This window comes from Triticum urartu, chromosome 7, assembly GCF_003073215.2.
Source record: "Triticum urartu cultivar G1812 chromosome 7, Tu2.1, whole genome shotgun sequence".
In the NCBI taxonomy this organism is placed as follows: Eukaryota; Viridiplantae; Streptophyta; class Magnoliopsida; order Poales; family Poaceae; genus Triticum; species Triticum urartu.
Window position 1 is genome coordinate 650267375 of NC_053028.1, and position 13153 is coordinate 650280527.

The 13153-nt window shown below is 41.8% G+C and overlaps 1 protein-coding gene across 1 annotated transcript; it reads right to left on the reverse strand.

Moving 5' to 3' along the window:
* Positions 1 to 2714: 2714 nt before the first annotated feature.
* LOC125519669 (pumilio homolog 1-like) lies at positions 2715 to 12816 on the reverse strand. The gene is made up of 8 exons (XM_048684400.1): positions 12640 to 12816; positions 4612 to 5111; positions 4283 to 4424; positions 4067 to 4174; positions 3523 to 3735; positions 3319 to 3429; positions 3033 to 3233; positions 2715 to 2939 (listed from the first exon to the last, which is right to left on the reverse strand). Exons 1-8 carry the CDS (start codon positions 12814 to 12816, stop codon positions 2715 to 2717), a joined length of 1677 nt encoding a protein of 558 aa, XP_048540357.1.
* Positions 12817 to 13153: the final 337 nt, after the last annotated feature.

The window sequence follows — 13153 nt, forward strand, 5'->3', positions numbered from 1 at the left end:
AGAATAATCCCACTTATTCGAATGCACCAATTTTATGTTTCCAACAACTATATAATTGCTTACATCAAATAGTAATTTTGTTTCCTGAGAATTAGTCTTCCTGGTTAGGGTTGAGCATGTCATCTTCTGTACTTTTTTTGCGGGGAAATGTCATCTTCTGTACTGCTCATGCATTGCATACCCATGCGGAATTGGGTAGGTGGCTGTGCTATGTTATGTAATGTCATCTTTGTAACTCTTGTTCTCTACCATCAATGAAATGAACACAATCTTTGCGTATTCATGATTTAGGCAAATACTTCCTCCATTCCGAAATGTAATGCGCATAACTTTTTTTGGCAAAATTCCATATTGTAGTGCGTGTTTGCTTCTTTACCCCACTCTTGACCAAAATATCCCTTATCCTCCCCTTGCGCATCACTTTCCTCGCGTATCCCCTGCTCCCGCAACGTCGTCTCTGTGTTCCAGTATCCATGGCCGGCGTCCCGCCCTGAGTCTCCGCATCCATGACTGGCATCTCCGCGTCAGCGACCGTCTCCTGGTCTCACTGTTTCCTTGCCTCGCCGCCTCCACCACCGCAGGAGCAAGGAGAATGGGGCGCCGTCTCAGCCGTAGTACGTAACGCGGAGGGCGAGCTCCAGCGCGCGCTTGACGCACACACGCGATGGACGGCGGCGCAAAGCAGGTTCCCCAGCCGCTGGAGCTCCAGCGCGAGCACGCGCACGCGAACGTCGGCGACATGTAGAGCATCTACAGTATTTTTTTGGCTTCCGTGGCAGTGGACGCGGGTAGCGGAAAGTCACGGATGTGGCCGCCGGCGTGGCCATCAAGCAGACCTTCCTAGTGCCATGGGGCTCGCGGAGGAGGTGGTAATGGGATGGCTGTGCTGGGCCTGCTAATCTCTTCTGATGAAGGAGTGTGAGGGGGAAAGGAGGAGGAAGAATAGGGGGAGGAGCCGTCCGACGAGCGACGGCGCTGGAGGAGGAGTCGCCTGAGTAACGGCGGTTGGGCGTCTCCGCGTCCAGCAAGATCAAGTCGCGAGGCCGGGCTCACCGCCGGGAAGGCCACCATGCCGTCATTTTCTTCTCTACTCACGAGACCAAGTAGTACTCCAACTCTCAAGTAGTACTCCAAACCGTGCAAGGGGCTGGGGGCTTTCTTGTCCAAATTCTAGTGCCAGCACATACATTGGTATCTGAACTAGAATCTATGCGCACTAGATATTGAAACGGAGGGAGTAGTATTCTGCTTCCATCAAAATAATAATAGTTCCACTTGTTCCGGAAGTGTCGCTATCTTAGTTCCATCCACTAAAGAGTTGCTTCCAACCAAATAGTAATTTTCTTCCATCAAAAGAGAAGGAAAATAGTTGCACTTACACGAGCTTCAAATGGACTAGGGAGTTGCCTGCGAAGAAATATTTTTTTGCTACAACTATTCTTGAAACAAAAAAGAAAAATAGAACATCGTATGACATTATTTTCAGTCCTAGCATCGCAACATGCACTAAATGGCGTAGTCGTATAAGAACTCCATATGCACGGTGAGCCAACAAGGAATCCGCCTGGTCGTAGTGTTGTAGACATAATTGCACCATCTTTGGCATGTGTTGAAAACAAAGCACATGTATAGTTTTTGTGCTGCACATATACAACAGAAACATTAGTATGGAATAGTCAAGCACCGTGGTTGGGACAAAATCATTCCCTATAAGAAGCACACCGATGGTTGTAGGAGCACCCACTAGTACTGCTGAATCGAACCAAAATATTCTGTATGATAAAGAAGCATAGTGGGTGCAAAAAAGTACCCACTAGTACCGTTTTTGTACTTTTTTGCTGCCCCTCAAGAAAAAATGTTCTGCTGAATCGAACCAAAAATTACCAAAGCGGTACTTTTTTCGCTGCCACTAGTACACTTTGTTTTCCATAGTGGGAATTGGCTCCTGAGTCCTGACCCAAAACCTCAGCATGGCAGCCAATTCTTGCAGTTGCAGGCACTACTATTGAATTACCAAAATCAGACAAAACCCAATTGAAAAGAAAATAGTAAACCTTTCACTTAAAACACTAAAAAATATTGTTGTACTGCTAACATAGCGTGATTGGGATACATCTTGTATAACATATAGCACTATAGTACACTTTACTGTTGGAATCCTAGTAGAACAATTATATAAAAACCTTGAGTCCAAAAGGCAAATAATGAAGTGCAGCCCTGAATAGCGGAAGACAATATAATTATCATTGAGGGAAAAATTCCAGTTAGAACTGAAGCCTTGTCGTTCGGTTAACATCTAGAATTTCCCAATATAAAGAAATAGCGAGGAGACTAAGAAAAGGGGCCCAGCTAAACCGTGTGGTAGGCAAAAAAAATTTCTCGGTCTGAAATTCCAAAAAGAAACTGGAAAAAAAAATCTTATTGGTAGCTGAATCTGAAACCAGAGCCATGATAGCCACAGCCACGTCAAAAAACAAAATTCAGAAACAACACTGCACTGGACTGGATTGTGCATGCAACATTATAGACATCATGTAACTATTAGTAGGTTATAGTTCGGTGCTCCTCTACAGAAACAATTTAGTTCACCTGATGGGGAAAACAAAAGCAACTGAGTTCGCCTTAATTCAATTTCTGCCGATCACTAATGCTCCAGGAAGTAGAAGAGAGACATATGTACAAAGCAAACCATTGTAATAAGAGTTAAAAACACACTAGATGAACTGGGACGACAATGTTTGCACAAGGGAGTCAGGGGACGGTGCCATGCCATTGAGGAGCCTCTCGACCTGCGCGATGACCTGCCTCCCTTGGGCATACATGACCAAAGTGTCCCTGTTGCGCCTCAACACATCCACGATCACGTTGAACTGCCAATCGTTCACCACGTCAATCATCTGCCGCACCACATTGTTTGCATACTGGTGGACTATCATGCCCTGCATGACCAGGCAACCACACAAGATTAGTCATGTATATCTCTCTAGGGATGTTTGTCGAGTAACGTCGGTAAGATCTCAAGAGGCACATACCACAATATGATCTGCAGTTTGACCACCGCCTACACAAAGGATCTCATTTATGAGAAGCTTGCAATCGTGGTAGCTGCCATAGATTAGGCACTTCTCAATGACTTTGGAAGAGTGCTTCTGGTGGCTCATCTGTACTATTCTCCCAGCAAATTTCAACATAATAATTTCTCGATGACGAGGCCCCCCATGCTCCACAATGTACTGCAACATGTCGATAGAACACACATGTGAATGTTTGTTTAGCTGCGAGCCATTTCATCAAATTACAAACCACTCCATATTTTACCTGCACAACATAGTTTCCATATGGGTCTACAGACAACTCCCTTGCACAATCTAGAATCTCCATGATAAACCTGTCCATAAATTTAGGATCCTTGCAAAACTCCAACATTTTCTAAGGAAATGAGCGGGCGGAATAATTAGTGAACATGGTACAAACAAACGTCAAAAGATAGGAAGTGGTAAAAAGTGTAATGCCCAAACTAACCTGAACCACATGGCATCCGTAAGGATGGGTGGATAACATCTTGGCCTTGCCACATAAACGTCTATAGATGAATTGGATATATTGCGGCTGCACACACTCCATGCATTTCTGAACGGCATGGTTTGCATGTTGATCACAGATACATTTGAATAGGTTGCTATCAAGCTCCTTGGCCATCTCTATTTGTTGATCAATTTCGCTTATTTCAAAAGCCTGAACAAAGAGACACCATCAGTGACCAAGCTCGCAATGAAACAATATGGCATACCAGGGTAGAAATTTAAAACATAATGAAACATAATCAGCTTAAACTATTTATGTATTTTACATTATATTATATTTGTAACAGAAGTTATCTAAGATAATCAAAATATTAACAAGAGAATACATGAGAATGAATGGTTTGACGAAATTACATATTCTATCTTACATGACATTACAAAACAGAGGCCTTCCAAATATAAAAGTGCAGTTTTGCAATCTACAAACACACCTTAATTCCTTCAATCATGAGATGTTAGAAAAGATATAGTGTTCAGCTTACCTTCTGGATCACCCGGCAACCATAGAGATGAAGGCTTAGGTCTAACACATGCCCCATTAGATTAGCAATTAGTATCCTGAAGTAGACTGGCGGTCCATGCTCAAGAAGCTATAAAAAAAATTAGAAGGTAAGTACAGAAATTTATGTCTGATAATCTCAACATCCTTAATTAGACAGTCAAGATACAAAATTCTATAGGAACTGGAGGAAGAAAACCTTTTGGACAACATAAGTGGGAAAGGCAATAGTGGCCAGTGTAAGGATGCTAGGAGTGATTTCTTTATATAGCATAACTATCTCTCCAGTTGTTGCTTCGTCAAGTTTCTGCTGTATAAAGCAGCTCCCAATTGGGTCAGCACTGCATGTTAAATACAACAAAGGGTAATGGATGATTTATACACCATATAAGGTCGCAATTTCTTCTAGGGATGCATGGCACAATAGGAGGCGTAACCTTAAGAATATACTGACTGAAACTGATGCTTAGTACTTGTGATATATTAATAAGGTAATTATGAAGATAAGGTTGCATGAGTTTTGTGCACCTGAGAGCAGATACGTGGCCCTTGACATTAATGAGCCGCATAGACTGGTTTACTGGATTCTTGATCAGCTTAAGAAGTGAATTGAACTCGGAATTCCCAGGAGCATTTATATTTGGCACATGCCCCATAGAACATGCCATCTCAACGTCAAGAGCATAGTGATTCTTCAAAGCCTCACGGGACTGACGCCATAACCTGTATGATACTTCCTGATCTGGGTCAATCAACGCACGAAGGCATGCCTCCTGTATCGCCATCATATTAGCAAAATTACTAGGAACAATCCCTAAAGAAGATGATGATGACTGTGCACACAAATCTTGAATGACATCCATATTCGGTAGTGGAATTTGGGAGTGTAGCTCAGTATAATCCTTGACAACAGTGTTTGTAGTAGAGGCAGAAGAGTTCACAGGCTGAAATGGATTTATGTATGTGTCACCAATTTGGAGCAACTTCTGATTGTGTAGAGTCGACTCTTCTTCGCTCTTTGGATCATCCTGAAAAGGAAACAACAATTTATTATTTCCATTACGGGGAGCACTCATGGTGCATATATTTCCAATAGGTGAAACAACAATGACAACCGGTGGTTACTAACTCATGATCATATGGTAGTTTCAAGGGTAAATTCCATCCATATGTCAGATATATGATACTGGTAATTGCTCACTCCTCAGTGGATCACACTGAATGTAGAGTCGATGACAGTAAACTTTCCTCAATGCAAATTTTATCTACAACAATGAGTATTTCAACTTTCAAGACAATAACAAAAACTGAACAATATTTGGGTTTTTTGGGCAAAGAATTATTACTTCGTGTACAAATGTAGTGTTTCCAAACTAAAATCAAGAAAAAATGTAGGTAACTTGAGCAACACAATCAACCAATCACACAACAACAGTTTTAATCATGCTAAACCAATTTGTTTTGCAATCTTAAAAATTTAAAACAAAAGTTGACCAGAAGTAGTGGAGAGCACTAGTGTGCAGTGTAACTTCCATCTCAATCGACCGATTAATATAGTAATCGATCCAATTGCAATGAAAAATTTCAAACATAATATAGGGAATGGATGGTGCCCGTCACTATGTTCATCTAATAACACTAAGATACAATTGAGACAAAAATCTCTCACAAATATAAATGAAGGGAGGTGCTTCACCGCTGTTTGATAAGAAAAGCATCATCCATGAGCTCGCGATGATGCAAGCGACGCCTCGCCCGTATGGTTGGTACTACTGGCTCTTCCGTTATCTAGGCATGTGCATGGTAGATATGTCGCACGACAAGAGAAGCATGACAAGATGTTGTCACAGTGTAGCACGAACAATGCGGAATGTATCTCAATTTTTGCCCCATCTAAATTCATGGGGAAGGTGACTATCATGGAGTATGGCGAGATAAACAAATAGGGAGCAAGGCAGTGAAAAAATGGGGAGAGATCTCGACGAAAGATACAAATGACAAGAGATGAGAATGACCCAGCAACAAAAGACTGTTAATAATTCGATTGTTTATGGACCAACCACCTAAGTGAAAAATCATTACGTATCCTTCAAAAGGTATTCATATCCTAACAAATTTATGGTTGCTCATGTTATTCGGAGAAAATGAACATCTGCTATCTCGAGGATTACAAGCATGCCCTAGATAGCGAGGGTCCTGTCTCTAGAGACCTAACCGTTTTTTCTTCATAATTTATCCCAAAGACAAGCATGACAATGCCATTTAGATTGACAAGAGGAACAAGAATAAAAAGAACAAAAGATTGAGGTTTATTTTTACAAATTCAGGTGGCTGAGTCGGAAAATTTAGGATCAACCTTCTTTATGATGGCTCTGATGTAACCTTAGTTGTTCACCAAACACCTTAGATATCCGATGGATAGTTTCCGGATGAGGATTAGGAAGATTATAATTGATGGGCAGTGAGAACTGGAATACAATAACTCAACAAGAAGCATACATGGTGCAAGTAGGGGGAGGACTATGATTTGCGAATAAGAGGACACAAGAGAGGACTACCTATAGAGGCAACAGTTTTGATGTGGATAAGGTAGGGCAACTATGAGATCAAGGGATATGCCCACTAACCCATCCCGTGAACAATTTGAGAGATGTCTCACAACATTGATTTAGTTTATGATTGGTACGCCAAATCAGGGTGTGGTTTGGACACTAAATTTAAGTGAGCACGGTTCCGATTTGCAAGTAGTGACCTTCAATGGGGAATGGCCATGGAGAGGCTTTTGATGCTAAAATCAATATAAATTCTCTATGGGTGGGTGTGGTAAATTCTATAGTGGCATCAAGGTAGTTGAGAAATTTTTACCATGTCACATTAGGCTTTTATTCATTTGAAACTACAAATGTGAATAGTCAGTATCTCGAGTTTTATACGAAATAATTGATGTGATGAGGGTGTATTAAGTCACGTAAAAGGTATGTTCCACACATGCCATTGGTCTTATAACGTCACCTTGTTATAAGTTGTTCTATAGAAGCAAATCCCGATAGTGCCATGCATATCATAACTTGTACGATGAAAATTAAAATATGGAACAAAATGTATACTTGTCCTTTAAAAAAATAAAACTAGTAACACTAAGTCAAACCATCAACTATACTTCATTCCTTGTCATGAATTATTGTATTCAATTGAAGCAATTTCTTGTAGTGCTTTTGTACCATGACATTTTTAACGAGGGTATTTTTGAAATCAATTTTCTTAAATAGTTTCTATGAAGGGATTTTGTAGAGATAGACGCACCATTGGTCACTCAACTCTTGCGAGATGAGCACATTGGTCACACTTCTCTCAAAATGTTATGAACCGATCACATTGGTTTATTTCATGAGCGATTTGGCCACTCCCCATTTCTAACCATAACGGGGTCGACGTGGTGTGCTAACTCGGTGTATAATGACTAGGCCTAATGCATGTTCCCCTATTTGAAATTGAGCACATGTAGTTTGTTACTAAATTAATTCAATGGTGACAGCCTTTTCATCCCCGGCGTCGACGACGATAAAGGTAGCATCGCCGCAGCTCGACGACAATGCTTTGGCAGCCTCGTGCTTGATCTCCTCGGCCTGCGTAGTGGAAAGAGACGCGGTGAGCACCGGTTGGTCGAGATGTTTTTGTGCACCACATGGGCGTCCTATTCATGATGGTGAGCACAAACACCTCATACGCGGGCATTGGCATCCCAAAAACCGCCTGCTTGGTAGGAAACAACTTGTCCTGCTCACCATCACCAACGTTGTTGTGCAGCTATGCCTACATCACCTCAAGACCACCTATTGCTTAGCATCTTCCTGCACAATCTCCTTGCGGTTAGCAAAGATCTCTAATGTCGTCAGCTCGATATCGGAGGAGTTGTAGTAGCCGCCTATGCAAGAGGAGGAGTTGGATGCGATGGACATGGAGTAGCCAATGCTAGATGAGACGTTACCCATCCCAGGCGCTGGGCGGCGGTGCCATTGCGGAGATGCCCACCGTTGGAGACCCGCAAGGTGAAAAGCTTCCTCGCCATTGTGCCAAATGAGAGGAGGACTGAGCAATGGTGTTGCTTGTCTATGGCGAAACCATGTAGACCAACGTCATTATAAAGTGAGCTGGCCATAGCTGCAGCGGGAGAGGGCGATGGCGGGAAAAGAGCATTAGCAGGAATGGGCGATGGCAGGAAAATGGAAATGGCAGGGGTGGGCGATGGCAGGAAGGGGCAATGGGCATGGGGGCGCTGCCGCGTGTTTCCCGTGGCAACACGCGGACGAGCGGCGGAGTAGAGCAGAGATGAAGAGATGGTAGAGGAGGCTTTGCAAAAGACCCCCCTTCTCTAAGATTAAAGTGAAGGTGTGCATTGAAAAAATGTCCCCCGAGCTCAGCTAGTTTCCGGGGTGTTTTCTACAAACTAAACACCTCTTGAGCGACTCCAATGTGGGACGCACGTTGAGTCAACACGCCACGCCCGGACGGATAATGGTTAGGAATGACCGAGTGACCAGTTCGCTCATAAAATATCCCAAAGTGATCGGTTTGTCACATTTTGAGAGAAGAATGACCAATGTGCTCATCTCACGAGAATTCAATAACCAATTGCCTGTTTGTCTTTTTTGTATATACTAATTCATATGAAGTATATACACTCCTTCAAAAGGTATCACAAGGAATGACTTAGGTACTAGACACATAGTTCGTTTCCGCATCATTCACACTAGGCTTTGCATCCGACGGTATGCTTCGAATGAATGAAATGTAGTTTCTTTATTGGAACAATTCTCAGACAACACCATTAACTCTTCAAATCTCTTATCTGTTGAATCTCACAGGTAAATACAGTTACTTAACTCAATGCGTTATTCAAAATTACAACACAATAGTTGAATCTGACAACTAAACATTGTTACTTAACTCGATACGTTGTTCAACATTACAACACAATGTCTATTAATGTTACATAAGTCTTCCCATTGATTGGGAATGTTTGACAAATGTGCATCAATTTGGATGTTCTGAAGGGAGCTCACTTAAGCTTGTGGTTAATGATCCTTGATGTCTCTCACACCATAGATGAAGGCTTGCATCCTTGGTAACTAATAATGGCATAACTGTGACTCGTGGAAGTGCTTCCATGTACTACCCATACAGATACATATGAAGTAAGCATTGCTAGAAGCTTGTTGATACACAACAAGCTAGTAGAATGTTGTCCCGAAACTCATAATCCAAATGCAACCATCCCAGCCGGTGTAACCATACAAGATATTCAATCGCACTTGAATAGAATTGATATCATTCAAAGCATCTTGATACATGTTTTACTTATTAATATAGTAACAATATGGATGTAGGGTGTATGCGCCCGGTCTCTAATCACAGAGTTGCAGTTACTACAATTAGCCCCCGCATTTGACCACACAAGGTGATCACTTGGTGCTTCCTTCATAGAGCTTAATCACTGCAATTGGACCAACTAATATACTAAGCACTAAAGGTTGAACCATCGCTCGCTCTAATAAGTAGGCTTTGGGAATCGAAGCATGATGTTTCTTTCCTCCTTTGGGCATGCTGAGAAATAAGTCTTCAAGGATCAAGCCATGCCTTATATTAGAAATAACCCCGAAAGTAGGTTGTCGCCATTTAAGCATGCCTTTAAGAAATTGCTCATGTACCTATCTTGATGCATTTGCGAACTTTAACTTTACACACTTGGGTTAAAGGTACACATCAAGTAGTTTGTTTACCCCTTTTGATCAACTGGGGTGCCTTTAGAGGTTGTGCTTCGTTAACCATGAATGGGCTAACCTTTATTGTCTTACTTCAAGTGCTTCCTCTTTTTTGTAAAGAATAGCGTCAAGGACACTGGAAGCACAACCTAAGAGACAAGAACAAGGCCTATGACTCAATGTTTGTCATGATGATCCGGTCCCTATAACATGAGCAAAAAATTTAGGGTCTCCATGAATGTGTTGGTTGATAGGAAGCCCTTATCACAATTCACACACGAAATGAAGAGGAGAAGAACCAGACACAACTATTTTTAAATGTTAAGAGAAAATTTAATATGATTGCACTAATCAAGCACATTGTATGAATGGTTACTTGGTTGCAGTGCATACCTAGAACAACCAAATATATATTGATCTACTGTCATGAGGTGGTCCACCCTTGTTGATGGCTTGGAGTCTGAAATGTGCTCCAAACCAGGGCGGTTTTGCGATATATATGATTCCACCCCCCCCCCCCCCCCCCCCCCCCCCCCCCCCCGATCACCTGACACCTTCACTTCACGGCAATGCTATCGATGGATCTATCACCAGGCGATTGCACAATCATGACCTCCATATTTATGGCACTTAAGATACATTCATTTTAGGATCCTCCACCTATGCTTCAACCAAGTCATATCACCAACTTGCCACCACCACTTGCCCCGCCACCCACCACCAATTATAAGGGGAAATTTATACCCCCCTCCATCTTTGTTGGTGCCTCGAGGATTTGTTATTTCTTCGATAGTAACATGTTGTTTTGCCCCATCCACCTTACACCTTGACTATTTGACATTTATATTTTTTTAGTTGACATTGTCTCGATATGTAAAGCAATAATCTATTGGAAATGTCCCTAGCAATATTTGTTCCCCACCGAACATTTGTGCATCTCCTAATCTCCTCTTTTTCAACCACACTAGAGCAGACCATGGCGTCAGAGGTCTCCAGGATGAAAGCAAAAACGCCCCCTAGGGTGAGGGAGGACATAGAGGTGTTGGAGAACGTACAACACAACATGGTCGGTGACCGTAGTGAGGTTTGTGCAGGGTCGGCTCCTTGTACGCGACCTTATCTCCTTATAGAGACTATCGATAGGCAATAGAGCATTGCTCGACAATGCAATAAACAGAGTCAGTGCAACCCTTTCGGCAATCAGTGTGACAAGGTCATAGTCAGTAGGACGCACGCATGGGTCCCATGTGACATCGACACATCTAGAGACCCGATGTACCGTTGGTGCCGAACATGGATCGACATGCCTCCTTTGGCCATCGTATTCATGGACCGTGTACCCCTAGCTTAGTCAGAATTGGACGCCGAAATTAGAGAACGGATTTTTCCGGGCACGCTGCTGCCCAGGGAGCCACATCCATGTTTTTTTAGAAAGGTCGCCACATCCATGTAGGTCACCACACCGCGCGTCAGCTCCGTCGGAGGTGGAGCGGGATGAAAAATTAAAGTGTGCTTTACTAATATGCATTTTTGGCCAGATTAGAAGATGTTTCATTCATTAGGAAGGCTACTTCTAACCCATTAAGGAAGAAAACGAGCGATCCAACAACCATTCTCTAAAACAAATGGCCAACACAAGGATATTTTCTTTCGTCTCCTTTTTTTGGCGGGAACATGAGGCTCTTTTCCATTAGGATAGAGCACCGAAGGATATGTATTAGTCTCGAAAACATTACTTAAAAAGTCCCGATAGGTATCATAGGTATGGACAAAAAAGTACCCTTTTAAAATGTAAAACTGATTTCCAAATAATTTGGTTCACTAGGCAACCGCATCTACGGTAGCTAATAAGCAACCTACCATTGTAGTAATCCGTGGTAACTAAAAATTATGGTGGGAAACATATCCTGCTCTCATTGAGTATATTTATATAAAGTGGTACCATTGATGATGTACCCAATAATTATATAGTAGTACGATACACCTGGGAACTTAATAATATTCTCGTATATGGAAAATTATTTTCCAAAATACTGCTCCGGCCCACTGCACTAAATCATGTGGAAAATTCCACTACCGTTAATTGGTGCCACATATATGTATAGAAGTACCAATACAACAGAACTAGAACCCGCATCCCTGGTGAACGTTCGCCTGGCAACAGAAGTGATCTCCTGACAGTTTTCACTGCATTTGTGGGGTGTGTGGCTGGTAGTTTTTAGAAACTGCCCTGGTAGTTCTTTCCATTAGGGGTGTTTTCTGTGTGGATTTTTGGCCAAAAACTGCCAGCCGTGGGATGGGGATCGTGCAGCCAAGGGGGAAGGGGTTTGCTGGGGTTGGTCTCCTAGGGAACGTCATCTAGAAAAGATTTTCTAGAACTATACTATGAGCGAGTGTTTCACTTTCGACTCTATCTTAATCGTGTAACAAAAACAAAAATATGATTTGACACCTTATTTAATGAGGAAACAGAGAGTTGCCATATCTCAATCTAGATATAACTTTCGCACTAAAACTAAAAATACTCATATATTCTCTCTCATAAGACCCATTAGAAGAGAGATCTTTTAGATACAGCAATAATAATATCTGAACACATAGTATTAAATATATATGATGTAGTTTATTATGATATTTGCGAAATAATTAATATACTGGTGTAAATGCATTATACTTGTTTACCTATCAATACACATTTATAGCAGTACATCAATTATCAGTTTTAAATAGGATGCATGATATGTATGATGTAAACAATGATATACAGGGCTGGCATAAATAATAAATTAATTACCTGTTCATCTAAGAAGCTGAGGAAAAGGCTCATGTCACGTTGACGGCCGCCAAGAGCAATGGTGGCAGCATCGTCCTCCCATATCTCTTTGCCACTGTCTATCCCGCTGCCACGATGGAAATGGGATGTTGTTTGCACGTAACCGTCAATGGCCTTGGATTTGCCTTTGTTATCCATCTCTCTGTAAAATTTTACACATTGACAACGTAAAAACATGATTCTTTTTCTCACGGGAAAGCTACATGCACAAGTTTAGTCCATTCAAACAAACAAGAGCAAGAAACATGTATGCACCCAAAATTAACGAACATGTACTAGTACGCAAATCAGATCTAATTAGCTACAAGCAACAAGTCCGAGAAATCATGATAGATCTAGATAAAATATGTGCAAGATAATACAAAGGAGTTGTAATCAGTGAACAGAAAATTAACCACGCACAAGATCTGATCTAAACTCTTGTATTGCATCCTTTGCCAAATTATTCTGATTCAAAGGAACACAAGCATGAATT

Coding starts and splice junctions, on each gene's coding strand:
- LOC125519669 (XM_048684400.1), bottom strand. CDS start 12,816: ATGGATAACAAAGGCAAATCCAAGGCCATTGACGGTTACGTGCAAACA. Junction 3,736..4,066: donor GTTGCCGGGTGATCCAGAAG/GTAAGCTGAACA, acceptor CTCTTTGTTCAG/GCTTTTGAAATAAGCGAAAT. Junction 2,940..3,032: donor AAACTGCAGATCATATTGTG/GTATGTGCCTCT, acceptor CTGGTCATGCAG/GGCATGATAGTCCACCAGTA.